At 34.4% G+C, this 16,994-nt stretch overlaps 1 protein-coding gene and 1 pseudogene across 1 annotated transcript; both read left to right on the forward strand.

The window, feature by feature from the left end:
* Positions 1–3,808: 3,808 nt before the first annotated feature.
* On the forward strand, positions 3,809–4,237 carry LOC139889944 (uncharacterized). Its single transcript, XM_071872855.1, has one exon. It carries the CDS (start codon positions 3,809–3,811, stop codon positions 4,235–4,237), a length of 429 nt encoding a protein of 142 aa, XP_071728956.1.
* Positions 4,238–9,757: 5,520 nt separating this feature from the next.
* On the forward strand, positions 9,758–12,158 carry LOC139889945 (cytochrome P450 87A3-like; annotated as a pseudogene).
* Positions 12,159–16,994: the final 4,836 nt, after the last annotated feature.

Raw genomic sequence — 16,994 nt, forward strand, 5'->3', positions numbered from 1 at the left:
TAGCAAATAATGTTTTAGTGTAGTAAATCACTGTAGCAAAGTCGTTTTCACTGTAGCACTGTAGCAAAATACGGTTTCACTGTAGCAAATAGTGTTTTACTGTAGCAAAGTCATTTTTACTGTAGCAAATAGGGTTTTACTGTAGGAAAGTCGTTTTTACTTGTACATATATATATATATATATACATACATATAATTGTTCATGAATCGTCGAGAGTAATCAAAGGTAATTGTATATATGAAACAGTTCTAAAATTTTGAGACTCAATCTAACAGACTTTGTTTAACGTTTTAAAATAATAAATCGTATAGAGAATTGGTTTAAATAAGTCAAAAAAAAATTCGGGTCATCACAGGTATTAAAGAAATCTTCCACTGTGCATTTGCTCATTTTAAAGATATTACTTGGAGTCATTCATGGCATATTTCAAAAGACGTTGCATTCAAGTCGTCGAGTTCAAAAAGGCTGTTATTAAGTAAATGGCAGATTAGTCATTCATATTATTAGAAAACATATACCAATTGGTATTTTGAAATGAGTTGTCCTTTAAAAGAATGCAACGTTTATAAAACGTATCATATAGAGGTCAGTACCTCGCAATGGGACCAGATGTTGAAGACTTCGTCCAGGTGGATTAGGATGGGCCATCACAGTTGGTATCAGAGCGTTGGTCTTAGCGAACCAGGTCTTGCATTAGTGTGTCTAAATGATAGTTGTTAAGATGCATTAGTGAGTCTGGACTTCGACCGTGTCTGCATGTCAAAAGTTTTGCTTATCATTTCTTGTTGAAAATTTCCTGCTTATCATTCTTAAGTCTAGACACGTTTTTCTGCATTTATTGCATATATAGTGTACAGACGAATTCATATCTTAGCATATCTGTTATTGTAAACTTTGCCTGACATCTTCCGAAGATTCCTCCGTAATCTATGGGATTTTGGTATCATATATACATATGTAAATTATGTATTGAAGGATACCAATCTAAGTCCTATAATCTATTTTATATCGAAATTCATTTCCTTGATAGTACAGGATGGAACTCGCCACTAATTCAAATTCCTCGGATTCCGATAGCTATTCCGACATGGTTATTCACATGAGCTCCGAAGACAGTGTAACCTGAAATGGATCAACCAATCAGCCATCATCAATTCTGGATGAATTGGGGATGGGTTCGTAGTCGACTAAATCAATGGAGACGAAAAGAAAGCGATCCTTTCCATCTACCAAATTTCCCTCTTTGCGAAGAACCTGAAGCACTTACCGGCGAACCAGTCTAAAACATCATATTCACCCTCATTTCCCGAATATCTCGCCATGATTATATACTATCTCAAATACAAAACCTTATTCATCCGCTCGTTCTAACCGTCAACCATCCCGAGGTAATGGAAGATGTCAATGAACTTCGTGCTCGAGTAATGGCTTTGGAGAATATGATGCACAACTTGCAGGCATCACAGGCACCAACAGTACCACCAGCATCAACAGCAGTACCACCAACAACAACATCCGCATCACACATCTCAACACCACAATCTATATCTCGAGCATGATCTTCGTTCTACATATCTTTCTACATCATTTATCTTCTTTCTACATGGCAATTATGTAATCTCTAATGTTTTAGAGATTATGTATTCTAGTTCTAACGGTAAATCAAATGAGATTAATATCATATTGACTCATTAAATTCATGATTACATCTGAAGAAAATATATATGTAAATATATTTTCATAAAAATTATAATTAAAATTATTTTGTACAAACTATTAATGATGAGGATATTTTAACGGGTAGGTAATACCCGAAGAATATTTAGAGTTCACATTAATATGTTACACTGTACATTCTTCAATTCTGATTCAACAGTCATTTACTATTCTACTTACATTTACAGATATACGTATCTGTTCACCGCAGAATAACCATTTTCATTCAAATACAATTTCATATTCGAATTTTGACCGATCATAATCCAAGTCAAGATTTAACATGTGGCATAATGAAGAAATTATTGACAAAATAAAAATTGATTAGAAACAAACTAATTAACTATATGAAATTTTGTTAAGAATCCACGCTAACAATATCCTAGCTAACTGTTCCTATATCCGTTATGACTATTTCCTTATTACATTTTATTTATTGTCATCTTAATTGTCGCAATTTTAATACTCGCAATTTTATTTATTATCATTTAAATACTGTTATTTATTTTACGCACTTTAAATACTGTCATAATATATAGTTATGCAATACGTCGGATAAATTGGGACACATGTACACAATACGTCGAGATTACTTCAAAGACAATAGTTGTACAATGGGTCGCTACACATGTGCCCCGAACAGAGAAGATAGCATTATCATCATCAAAGTTCCAAAACCATTATCTGTCTCGTAACGCAGTTGAAAGTTACAGAGCTCCCTAACCAGTAGCTGCAAATTACAAGAAACATGAGGATCATGCCTCCAATCCTAAGTCAAACCTCATTTTCTGATCTGATCATTGATGTTTCAAGTTGGGTTATTGTCCAATCTGAATAGACTATTAAAGCGATCTTTCAATGGGGTATCTCCCAACCACTTGTCCAACCAAAACTTGGTTGTAGAACCATCACAAACTTGTTTTTTTATATAATGAGTAAGGAGGGTTGAATTAGAGATGAGATCTATGTAATTATCAATTAGAGAACTCCAAATACCATTGTTTTTGAAGCCTTGATCATCCATGTTTGGTTACCATGTGTTGCTTTAATAGGAGTAGCCCAACCGCAATCATCAGGGTCATTAATGTTGGTCCGATTTAGGATCATTAACAACATTATACGAGCAAGATCAAAGACGGAAGAGATAAACACAATGAATCAAAATAAATCACTATAATTGAATAAACGTTGTACTTACATGAATGATTAAATAGAGAAACATCGGTGGCCAGGGGAAGTCGAGCATGATCTCCTCTATCCACAGGATCGCCAAAATGCAGCACTCCCAATTAGGGTTTAGACTCTTATCACTTAACCCTAAAGAACACATAAACTGGTATTTATAGGCAATCTAGACATTAACCCTATTGAGCCTCATTCACACGAATGGGCCGCTAGACATTATGGCCCATCAGTTACATATGCTCCTGTAACTGATCAGTTTCATGCTTATACATCAACTAGGTGTACAATGTTATAATAAACGTTATTCGTCCAGCGACGGCCACACTATTAGATAAAATCACTTTGACTTTGTATTACAGCTAGCATAACCGTGTGTATCTTTTTATAGATAGCATGTATATCATATGTAAAATAGAGATAGTATCCTTACCATGTATGTAGGCTAGGTTGTAATTGAGATATGCTGGAAAAATCTCTATGTATATATATTGAGTCGTGAATATTGAATACACATAATCGATTAATACATTTATCATGGTATCATGCTTAAACTTATAAACCTTTCTTCACTGCATTCTTTTACCATCTACTTATTCTTCATCATCCTTTTCTATTCTTATCTATGGCCAATAAACAACCATATCATCCTGCACTCACAGTCTCCAATATCAAAAACTTAATCCCTATCACTCTAGAACTTGATACGAGCCAGTACAACTCATGGGCAAATCTATTCAAAATTCACTGTCGTGCTTTTGATGTACTCGATCATATCATACCACCAGAAAACAACTCCTCTTCACAACTACAGATGACTCAACCAGTACCCAACTTTGGTCACGATTGGATGCCATTGTCCTTCAATGGATCTTTGGCACCATCTCAAACGATTTACTTAACACCATCATGCGAATTGATGATGAGAATACATCAGCTGTTGCTTGGGCTCGATTGAAGGCAGATTTTCACGACAACAAGAATTCTCGAGCACTCTATCTTCAAAGGCAATTCACCAACATTCGATTGGATGATTTCTCCTCTGTTTCGGCCTATTGTCAGCAATTAAAAGCCCTAGCCGATCAATTAACAAATGTTGGTGATAAAGTGACAGAGGATCGTATGGTTCTTCAATTGATTGCAGGTTTGAACGATAATTATGATACGGTCGGGACATATTTCATACAAGTGGACAAGTTACCTTCTTTTTATGATGCAAGATCCAAACTAATCTTAGAAGAAAACCGTAAACAAAAGCAAACAGCACATAATTCTAGTGCCTTGGACACGGCGTTACTGATCACCACTCCAACCAATCGACCACCACCTACACCGTAAACTTCACAGAATTCTGAACGTCCATATCCTAATCACCGGAATTCAACTTATCGTGGAAGAGGTCGAGGAAACAATGGTTATAGAGGTCTTGGTTCTCGAGGTTGTGGTGGTAGCTATCATCATCGGGGTTTTAATTAACAACACTGGACGAATTTTGCACCATGGAATAATCATCAGCAAGCCCAATGGGCATATCCACCTTGCCCTTATCCCACTTCTCATTGGGCTCGTCCAAATATGCATCAACAAATTCCTCCTTGGACGTTGCTGGAGAATTATTGTAAACACCTCTTGCAATCTTCAGTCAATCTCTGTAGTAATACCATAATCTTATGAATCACAAGTTCCATCAAAATCCTTCCAGAATACATGAAAACCCAAACTTCGAACATCAATGTATTCTGCCCATTGAGTTCGAAATGCTAATCGTCATCGTGTATTTTCTTCAAACTTCATTCATACGTATTAACCATAGTACTAATACAACAAGATTCCCCATGTGAATGAACTCGATCAAATTCTTGATGTTCTAGTCTTCATACAAACCAATAAGCTCGATATCATCAACTGTAAAACTTTCCCCTCTCTTAGTAGTTGCATCCTAATAAACTTTATAAGGCATGTGTCGTCTTCATGACTCAAACATTATAGGAATATAATAGAGGCTTCCATCCCATAACTAAAGATCCCAAATATACCAATAAGTACTCCAATTAATAACCAAGAATGATAAATGTATGATCCTGTGATTGCGTAACAATAACCCAAAACAGATTCCATCCACAAAGTGGAATCAACAAAACGTGAAAGATAAAATATAACGTCGTTGGCCCATAAATAGTCGTATGTTCCGGACAACCCCATAATAATATCTCAAAATGCGAGAGTTTAAGTACTCACCTACTATATAAGTTCAACGGACTAAGGAGGTTGCCCACTAAACTTTATACCTCAATACTTCAGTGTATAACATGAAAGAAAGATTTATGAAAGGTTTGATGTGAAAATATTGAATAATAAACATTAAGGACCTTGGGCAAAAAATTTACGAAAGTTGAGGACCAATGATGTAAAATTTTGATACTTTAGGGACCAAACTTTTAAATTTTTCAAAGTTAGGGGCTGAAAATGAACATTTTAGAAACTTGAGAAAATGACAATGTAAATTATGAAAAATGTTTGAACATTTTGCATTGAAAGTCCCCAGCGTTAACAGTCGTTAGAAAAGTTAACGGAATAAACTAACAGTCGTTAGTTAATTAACTGGGTGGTGGATCTGAACCGGGTGAAAATCCCGGTCGGACCTGGATCAGATTCGGATCAGCTCATGGGCCAATGGTTGGTTCATGGATGAAGGGTTAATGATTAAAGGGTGAAAGAGGTGAGAGGGGTTTAAAGGGTGAAATGGTTGGTTCATGGATGAAGGGTTAATGATTAAAGTTTGAGGCCATATGAACCCTTTTTTGCAGCCCATGAATGTATGGTCAATCGGGAGCATTTGATAATTCTATGTGCGTTCTCTATAAGTCATGCTTCGTAACAATATTTTTAAACATTTGTGTTAGTTTTGAAGGGGATCAGAGTTGAATGGGTTTTTTTCTATGAGTGTATTTGTATGTGGCTGAATTGGATGAGTTTGTTTTCATATTATATATGAAGGTCATGTGGTTAGTTTGATAATAGAAGTTCGTTGACTATTTTCTTGATATATAGTTGGTCGCAGCTCACATATTTTGGTACTGATTACTCTGTTTTAATTTGCTATTTATTTGGACTTAACTTGCAGGTAAGATTCATGAAAATGAGAGAGTGTGAGTTTGATATTATAACAATGGGAAGTTGGTTATTGGTATAATGGAACCATGAAAGAAAGAAATGGCATTAAGGTGCACATTGACTTCTATGTCACTCAAATTTTCATATTTTAGATAATGCGACCAGGACAAGTTCATTTCTAGACAAGTATATTTAGTTTTTCTGTTGTGATTTGAATATAAGTGTATTCATAGGGTTTATGATACTGATTAGTAAAGTGTTATGGTTGTCAATAACACTCTAAGTGTTGTTTTTATTAGTAAAATTTAGAGTTGTTCTGATTTGAATATAAGTGTATTCATAACACTTACAATGTTATGATTTAAAGTGTCGTTTTAATTAGTAAACTGTTAATGTTATGGTTTTCCATATTGTCACTTTGACATGTTTTGGGTAAATTTTGATACTCTGGCTCTAGTTATCGAGTTGAAAGAAAGCGTCGATTTATTAGCGATTTGACTGACTCTTTGAGCCTTAATTAAATTTCAGGCAGAATTTAAAACCCACGGAAATTTGAATTTACCATTTTTCATGGCGTCTCAATTTTATTTTTAGTTTTATTTTATTTTTTATAATTTTTTTTCCTACTTATGGTCGGAGGTCCACTCAGAAGCAATCTCTATCCGTCGAATAGAGAGAGAGGTGACTTTCTCTACTTTTGAGAATGTTTTCACTCTGAGTGAAGAAATGACTTGTCTTTATTCTCGGATAGAGGAAAGATTGTCTACTTCGCTGGCTAACATTTCACACCTGTGAATGCATTGTTTATTCTGCTGGGTTTCAATCTTCAGGTTAGTCTTTCATGGATTCTGGCTACTGTTGGTGAGTTGCATTTTCTTTGTTGTTGTCACACCTGCATATAACATATTGATTTTGATTCAGTTTGTTATTGTCACCTACCATCTGTTGGACAGACAGTTGCCTTACACAATGAGTCTTTTATAGCTTTGTAATGCACATTATTTATTGTTATCTATATTTATATCCATCTTTAAACGTTGCACTATTCAGTTTGTTGTGCTTTCATTGAATGCTTTAGAGAATTTGAAATACGAGCATGTGTTGTAGATGTAGTCCCCAGTCCGTTATTCACCGTAACACCTGTAAGATGTGAATTGGCCCACGATCTTTAGCTATATTCAATGTAGAGTAAATGAGGTAAAAAATCTATTATTGATGTTTAAGTTAGCCAACTTTTGACCATGTACTTAATTATATACTTGCTACTTTTGGTGTCAATATAATAGCTGCGTAAAAATTTTTGCAGGGTTGCGTCTTTACCATATGTTACAAATGTAACAAAAGATGTTCAATTGCGTGCTTAATGTATAACACATATAATCTGTACCAACATTAACGCATTAGTATGCTAATTTTTTAAGTTACCGTGCAACGCACGGGTTGTTAAAGCTAGTATAAATATATAGTCCATAACACTTGGTAATATAACACTTGGTAATTAAAGTGGAAAGCTTGTTAGAATGTAAGTAGCATGAGGTGCCATAACAAACAAAGAGGAAAGCTTGTTAAAATGTAAGTAGCTTGTTGCACGATTTCTTGTCGCTTTAACTTGCACTACAGGAAATATCACCTATAGCGGCGCTAAAATAGCGACACTTTTGGGTATGAAAGCACCGCTGTAGATCTATTGTTGCGCTTTTGTGGTGCTTTTGCGAACGCTACTTAAACCTTGCCGCTTTAGATATTTTGTGGCGCTTTTCAATGAGACCCACATCCTTTTTATTAAAAGATAAAAGAAATTAAATTGGCATTTAGCGGCGCAAATTTATGACGCAACAGGCGCCACAATTAATTTTATATAAATAATTATTAGTTATAAAGAAATTATTATGTGACGAAATTTTAGTGGCGCTAATTTGTGGCGCACATAGCGTCGCTAAAGAGTTAAAAAAAAATTGGCAGCATGTTGCTGTATTTGCTACTGCCAGCCCAGAAATTCCGGGCTTACATCCCTCAAAATCAAAACCTGTTTAACATTCTAAAAAATCGCAATATCAACATAATATAACATCAACAAAAAGTTTAAAGCGTTAAATAGATGTCAAACGCTAACAACATACAAATTAAGCTTAAAGAGTTAAGACTAATTGTTCAAAAGATGACTTAAAGAGTTAACACTAATTGTTCAAAAAAGATTCCAATCGCCACAAACATTTCCAATTTTCAGTTTTCATCTTCCTCCTCGTTGCCAATATATTCCTCCTCCTCGTCATCTTCCTTTTGGCGGAGAGCTTTTTGTAAGAATTGAAATGTTATGCGGGAAACTTTCGGTAGAAAACCTTGGGCAGGTGCAGTTTCATTTGTTGGTGTGATTCATCCATGTGCGATATGGCAAAAATTATTATACCTGGTATGTTAAGGTCAAAGAATGATCTTTAAGCCGAACTAAAACACGTACAAGGCAAAACAAGAAAAATGAAACTGTTTTTAATTTGTACTCCTTAGTTGGTTACATTTGTGTTATATTTCTTCTTTTTTTAGTTTGGCATATGTTTGAGGAAGTTAGTCCTACGTCCACAACAAGTTAATGTAATCGTTAAGTAACTTATGTTATATGGATTTTGAAGTGTGAATAGAAAGAACGACGTTGTAGTAGATTATTATTTTCAATTAACTAAATATCTAATATATAATATGTGAAAAAATCAGAGCAAAAAAAAAAAAAAAAAAAATCAACTAGTAATACTAATGTAAATTAATTTTCGACGGATCATTAATAAAAATATAAATAAAAAGTGATAAGCATATGGTGTGATAGTGTGTACGTGCCGCAATATAACTACTAAAATATAATATTACTATTAAATACTATTTTTTTTGTTTTTGTTTTTACCCTTTAGCGGCGTTGGTGTGCCACAAAATGGCGCCACAATAGAGTTGGCGGGAAATTTTTTTCATCTGGAGGGAAAAATTAAAAGGAAAAAACAAAAAGAATATACATTAAGTGGCAATTTTTGTGCGCCGCAAAATAGTTGACGGGTCTTTTTTTCACCACTTTATTTTTTGAAATAAAAAATAAATTCACTAAATCAAATGCGGCGCGTGTAGCGCCACAAAAAGCGCCACAGAAGGTAATGTTTGACCAAAATTGAGTGCTCGTTGAAAATTTTGTCTTTTAGCGGCGCTTTTGGAGCGCCACAATAGGTATACGTCGCTCTGTTCTCATTTTTTTGGTAGTGTTGCAAGTTTACAAGTCCAAAACAATGGCTTAGGTTTAGGTATTACGTTCTACGAGTTAGCAAGAGCTTAACAATTTCTGAAACACAAAGTTGACTTAAAATGTATGTTTTACTTTGTTGTGTTATATATTCAAGAAAATAACTTTAATTGTATCTTCGTTCTATTTAAAGTTATTTAATCTTCCTAATTGAATTAAATATGAATTAAGTTTACTTTATTGTCTTATATATCAAGAAAATAACATAAAATATATTATACTGTTTTCTAATAATTTAAAATTACAAAAATGATTAAAAATGAAATTTCATTTTGTTGTGTTACATATTCAAGAAAATAACATAAAATATACTGTATCATTTTTCTTTTTCTTTTTTTATTCTTTCCCGTTGACTTACTACTAGGTAGAGCTGTAACTAATGCATTGTCTATATATAACTCTCTCAAGTCTCCTGTTTCATTCAACCATCAATTTTGGATTTTGTTTCACAACCAAAAAATTTAAAAATGTGGCACGTAACTTTGTGTGTTTTAGCTCTAGTTGTGGTTAGTTTTACTCATTGGATTTACAGGTGGAGGAACCCAAAATGCAATAGCAAACTTCCTCCGGGTTCAATGGGTTGGCCGCTAATTGGAGAAACGTTACAGTTTATCGCTCCTAACCGAACTAATTGGGACGTACATCCCTTCATCGAGAAGAGGATGAGAAGGTCATTTTTAATTCTTTATATTTTTGGTTGTAATGTAATAAAACGTTTGAATATATAGTGACATTGTGATATCTATTGCAGATATGGATCGGTATTTCGAACTAATATCATTGGGCTGAATGTTATAGTATCGACTGATTCAGATCTTAACCATAAGATCTTCCAACAAGAGAACCAATTCCAAGGTTGGTTCCCTGATAGCATGAGAAAGGTACTTGGAGACCAGAATTTAAGTACTTCACATGGGGCCCTGCATAAGTATCTCAAGAACATGGTTGTAACTCTAGTTGGTTCAGGGACACTTATGCCTGTACTTTCAGATGTTGAAAATTCAGCAAAAAGAAATTTACAGAGGTGGGCTACTCAAGGCATAGTAGAACTCAATGATGCAACTGCAGATGTAAGTATCTATATACATATATTCAAGGTGATCGGCCGCTCAGGCCCATGATTTTTAGGGGCTCAATTTTTTTATACGTAGAGATACAATTAGAGATTTGAGAAACATGAGAAGTATGAAAACATAATTGAAGCAGCGAATACGAAACACAATAGGTCCAAAAACAACAATCAAAGGCCCCATAAAAAAGAAATCAAAGTCCATCAGCACTCTAGCAAGACTTGGAGGGCTTTTTTAAATATAACTTTTATTACTACTTGGGGCCTAAGGGCCTTTTTTCCGTCTTGTTCTAGGCCTCTAAATTCTCGGGACTGGCCCTGATTCTAGTATTTAATTAACCAATTCTTATGATGTATTTTATGGTGTTTACAGCTGGTATTCGGATTCAATGCAAAAAAGCTGATAAGTTATGATATTGAAAATTCATCAGAGAATTTAAGGGATGAGTATGCATATTTTGTAAAGGGTATGATGGCATTCCCTATTGCAATTCCCGGAACATCTTACTACAAATGTCTACAGGTACCTTTATAATTAATCTTTTTTCACATGTACGTGCAAACAATATCGTCTTCAAAGAAAATATAATAATCAAACTTTAATGAAATTAATTATCAGGGAAGAAAGAAGGTTAAGAAGATGCTAAAGAATATGCTAGATGAGAGACGTAAAAACCCGAATAAGTCCAACAATGACTTCTTTGATTATGTGATAGAAGAACTGAAGCAAGATGATACAATAATTACAGAGGAAATATCATTAAACTTGATGTATATTCTTTTGTTTGCTAGCTATGAAACAACATCCACTGCCATGTTAGTAACCATCAAGCTTCTCACAGACAATCCTCTCGCTTTGAAGGAGTTAACAGTATGTGAATGATTAGATATATCCAATAATTTATAGACGATTTAGTTTCTTAAAACATGAAACGTATACGTTGTCAATTTTTTAACAAACACATTTTGCTACTTGATGCAGGAAGAACATGAAAAAATTATAAGAGAGCGTGAAAACCCTGACTCCGGACTTACATGGCAAGAATATAAGTCAATGACATTCACCTTTAAGGTAATTACGCCCATATGAAAAAACTTAATATGTAGTAATAAAAAAATCAAATACTATATAAATACTTTAATAACTACATTACGCTACAGGGCTTTTCAGGAAGGCAACATCAGATTTCAAGTTCAAAGGAAATTAACTAATTAACAATACACTTTTTTTTATTTTACTTTTCCAAAGTATACATTTCTCGTAATAGCATATTGATATCACGAGTTACTTAATACAGACTACACTATTCCGGCTGGTTGGGTGGTAATGGCGTGTCCTCCAGCTGTCCATTTAGACCCTGCCAATTACAAAGATCCAATTGACTTTAATCCATGGCGATGGGAGGTAATCGTTCACCAGAAACACAAAATATACAACGTCATAAACATTTATAAATACAATTTTTTGTTATAAGTAGGACAAGGATTTGAAAAATGCTTCCAAGACGTACATGGCTTTTGGAGGTGGCCAGAGGTTTTGTGTAGGCGCAGAATTTGCTAAACTACAGATTGCTGTTTTCCTTCATCACCTGGTGACCAAATATCGGTAAGCATGAATAAATAGTATATGTTTTATTTGGGAATTTAAGAAACGGGGAACTAGAGATACTTACAAAATTCATTTCACTTTCTAATTAAGGTGGAAACTAATCAAAGGAGGTGAAATGGTACGAAGACCAAGCTTACTATTTCCGAACGGGTTTTATGTTGAGTTCGTTGAAAAAGACAAACAGAACTAATATCCGACATCTGCATCATCTACTTATCCCAATAATCCTTATTGTAGCTTTCATTTGAATAAAGAGATATTGAGGGATCTTGTGGTTTATGTTTTACCTCTCCATATGGAGGATCATCAATATAAACATGTTATCCTTTTAATGGAATGTAATATGTAATATATTAATATTAATTTTAATATAAGAGTGTCATGCCTTTTCAATACTTATATTAATTGTTGTTAGGAATTTTACAAGCTCAGTAAATTTACCAAGTACCACAACTATATAAACTTATGAGGTTCACTTTAAAACCAATTGGTAATAAAGGGAGTAGTCCACAAGCTTATATATTTCCCTTAGAAATTATCTCCCTCTTACGTGGGATTGAGTTTGCACCCCAACAATCATCCCCTCAAACCTAAGACCACATCACCTACCCTCCCCTTCAACAATACTATTTACAAGGACCTGTCTTTTATATCACCATCTTAGAGCTCTCGGTGCCCCCCGTCCCTTCCCTCACCGTCCACACAAAATCGACGCCGGCCCACCGTTGGCCGACACCGATTCGCCGTCGCCACCGTCGAAATTCGGCGTCGATTTACAACTTCGAGCCATCGACGCTGCAAAAATATGACCGTTTTTGTTTTTTTTTTTGTTTTTTTTTTTTTGAATTCAAATTCCAACGGCCACTTTTTTTTTCTTTTTTTTTATTCCATCTTTCAAACACATTTTATACACTTCATACCACTTCTTTCTTCCATACCACTTCTTTCTTTCTTTCATTCTCAACTATTTTTCTTTCTAAATCAAACACAATACCATGAATCAAAACTCCAACAATGACGAGAACCCTCTTAGTCACAATTGGAATTGGTCCGAATTTAACGAAGTATTTCTCGAAGAAGATCAACCAACACAATCTCAAGTACCACAAACTCAAATGTCACCCGAGGAATACGCGAAAGGTAAAGAAAAGGTTGGAGAAGGCGGACATTCAAAGCGAAACACACCGACGGGCATCATTCAAAATTTGTGGAACGAGTTTGACGAGTTAAGGTTGGCGGAAAGTTGGGTGAACACATCCGAAGATGGAATTGACGGAAACGCACGGACGGGTATTATTATAATTATTATTATTACTGTTTATGATTATTATTACTATATTATTATGATGATGATTATTATTATTACTATATTATTATTATTATTATTATTATTATTATTATTATTATTATTATTGTTTACTGTTATTGTTATTGTTGGTATGATTATTGTTATTGTTATAATTGTTGGTATTGTTATTATGTTTATGATTATGATTATGATTATGATATATTGTTATGAGTTAATACGTAATGTTGTGGCACGAATCGGTTATTGGTATTGTTAATGATTATTGTTATGATTTAGGAGCATCATTTTGGCAATTGGTGTGGCACGACTATCACACACGAAGACCACCTTTTGATCGAACAAAAGATGCGTTGTCATCAAAGTGGACAAAGTTGAATGTCGATTGCAACAAGTTTAATGGTATTGTGAATCGTATGAAAAATGAAAGAAGGAGTGGAGAAAATGATATGATGTTTCGTGATAGGTGTGACGAGATGTTTAAAGTAGAGACCGGGAAAAGGTTCTATAGTCATCGGGCGCGGAACTTTTTGAAAAACAAGCCAAAGTGGCTTCATCCGGATCCGGTTGTAATTGGTACTCGAAATAAGAGACGGGAACCACGCGTGGAAGAGGTGGCGGCTAATATGCTGATTGATTTGAATGAAGACTCTACTACAAACGCAAGCTCAAACCCTAACCCGAACCAAGAAATGTATGGTCTTGATCGTTTGCCACGTCCACCGGGTAAGCCAAGAAAGTCAAGGAAAAAGAGTAGTGATTCCACACCGTCGAACTCATCCCGTGAATCGTTGCATCAATCAATTGCGTTAAACCATGACGTTGTAACCGAAGAGAAAAAAAGTATTACCAAAAGAAGCAAGTGGAGTTGGAAATGAGGACGTTGGCGATTAATATGACCGAGGAGGACGAGGAGATCATTGAGATGCAAAAGGCGATGATCCGACGCGAGGCGAAGAAGCGCTTTCAAGAGGCGCAACAAATGGATTCGGATTAGGGATTTTTATTTGTAATCGAATATGTAATAGAATATTTGTCATGTTTGGATATTTAATGTTTGTTTTTTAGGATTTTAATGTTTGTTTTTTATTAAATAAATGTTGTTTAGAATTTTAATGTTTGTGTTTTATTAAATAATTGTTTGCTTGTGTTTAAATTTATGTCTCTAATTTTTTAGATATAAAAAAATATAAAATAAAAAATAAAAAAATTTAACACTGAAAAATGGACACTGAAAATGGACACTGTGGACACCCTCACCCAACAGCCAGTCAGTCAATCTCAGTGTCCAAATGGACACTAAAAATTGACACTGAAGAGGACCACGGGCACCTCGTGCTCTTATACCGCCAGTCGCTTTTCTTCAATTTTATTTCACTAACGGGACACGCCTCTTGAACTACTCACCGTATCAAGTGTAATTTCAATATAAGGCACCATGGCTCCATTATTGTTGGCAAACCGATGGTACATCTTCCACATTATAATTGAGCTCACCTTTGCTCTAATACCACTTGTTTGGAATTTTACTAGCCCAATTGATTTACCAAGAACCACAACTATATAACTTTTTGAGGTTCCACTCTAAAATAGGGGCGGATCCACCCTATAGGCACTGGTAGCACGTGCTACCAGTGGATCTTGGTGGTGAAAAGTAATACGTTGAAGAAATTGAATAAAGAAAGTACCAATCTTTAATGGAGGATTTGGGGACTGGAGCAGTAGGGAAGAGTAAGACTTCGATACGAGTATATGAGTATAGGAGTATAAGCCAATTAGGCTATTAAGCAAAAGAAAAATGCCGAAGTTCAATTCAAAAAATAGAAGCTGTTATAATAATAATAATAATATAGATATGGATAGTCAATTTTGGTGTATACATATAGTCAATTTTGGTACACAAAGTATGTATTTTTATATTGAGATTTTAGGCTATAAATACTCATGAATGCAAGCATTAAACTTGCACCATTTCACACACTTACAAAGTGTTTCTTTCTTTCTCCATTATCATCTTTGTTCTTACACTTCATTATTAGTATTCTGAATCAAGAATCAAATCACTAAAGGTAGTTATAAGCCTACTGAATTATAACATCAAGAATCAAACCACTAAAGGTAGTTATAAGCCTACTGAATTATAACATCAAGAATCAAACCACTAAAGGTAGTTATAAGCCTACTGAATTATAACACGTTATCAGCACGATAATCTTAATACTAAATATGGTTGGCTCTGCCACCAAAATGATATATGGTCGGTTATACCACCAAAATGATATATGGTCGGTTATACCACCAAAATGATATATGGTCGGTTATACCACCAGAATGATATAGGTCGGTTATACCACCTGAAAAAATATATGGTCGACACTGTCGCCAAATTTTCATTTATGTTTACTAATATTTATATTTTTGTTATATAACATTTATTTATGATTGCTTACACATGGTCGACACTGTCACCTACTTATCATTTATGTTATATTAAATTTATGTTTAATGTTTATATACTTATGAATATAAATTGACTCTAATTTATCATGATGTTTGTTTTAATTTTTGATAATAGAAAATGTCGAATCTGGAAAAGCTTAAATTTACTCCTTTAGAATCAACTGGAAACAACTACATGCCATGGGTTATAAAAGTAAAAATGCATCTTAAATCAATGGGCATTCTTGAAACCATAAATGAAAACAACACTTGTTCTGAAAAAGAACAAGCTACGGCATGTTGCTTTATTCATCAACATATTGATGAATGCTTACAAAATAATTATGTGACTGTAGAAGATCCCCATGTTTTATGGGAAGGTCTCAAAAGCAGATTCAATAATCAAAGAGAAATTTTACTTCCAGCTGCAATGGAACAATGGAGAACATTAAGGTTCCAAGACTTTAAGAAAGTAAATGAATACAGCTCAGCTCTGTATAATACATGTTCACAACTTAAATTCTGTGGACATGAAATTAGTGATGCAGACATGATGGAGAAAACTTTCTCCACAATGAATGCTGCAAACATCACAGTGCAAAGAAATTTGAGAATGCTAAAGTTCAAAACATATCCTGAACTTAATTCATATCTCTTAGTTGCAGAGCAAAATGATGAGCTATTAATGAAAAATCAGCAATCCCGTCCTACTGGTACACTTGCAATCCCTGAAGCAAATACTGCAAATAATTATAAACAGGGACAAGGACGCGGGCAAGGTCGTGGTTATAATAACCATCACCATCATCATGCCAAAAGCCATAACTATGGTAGAAACCATCCTTATGGTAATGGTAATGGGCGTGGACGTGGTCGTGGTCGTGGCCGTGGTGGTCAAAGAAATAGTAATCCACGAAAATATAAATATCAACCACAAAACAAGCCCATTAAACAAGATGTTGAAGAAAATTCTTCTAAAAATTCTGAAGAATCTTGCTACAGATGTGGTAGAATGGGCCACTGGGCTAATACTTGCCGAACATCTAAACATCTTGTTAAGATGTATCAGGATTCGCTGAAAGGTAAAGAAAAGGAAGTAAATTTTGTGGATAATATTGATCCAACAGTCACTGAGAAACCATCTGATTTATATGAAGATTTCTTGAATGTTTAATTTGTGTGTCTTTTGAAAAATAAACGATTTAATATCGTCTGTCTTTGTCATTATGTTTGCTAAATGTTTCAGTACTATCTATTTGCGTTTAAAATATTGTGTAATAT

Source organism: Rutidosis leptorrhynchoides, chromosome 2 (genome assembly GCF_046630445.1).
Source record: "Rutidosis leptorrhynchoides isolate AG116_Rl617_1_P2 chromosome 2, CSIRO_AGI_Rlap_v1, whole genome shotgun sequence".
NCBI classification, from domain to species: domain Eukaryota; kingdom Viridiplantae; phylum Streptophyta; class Magnoliopsida; order Asterales; family Asteraceae; genus Rutidosis; species Rutidosis leptorrhynchoides.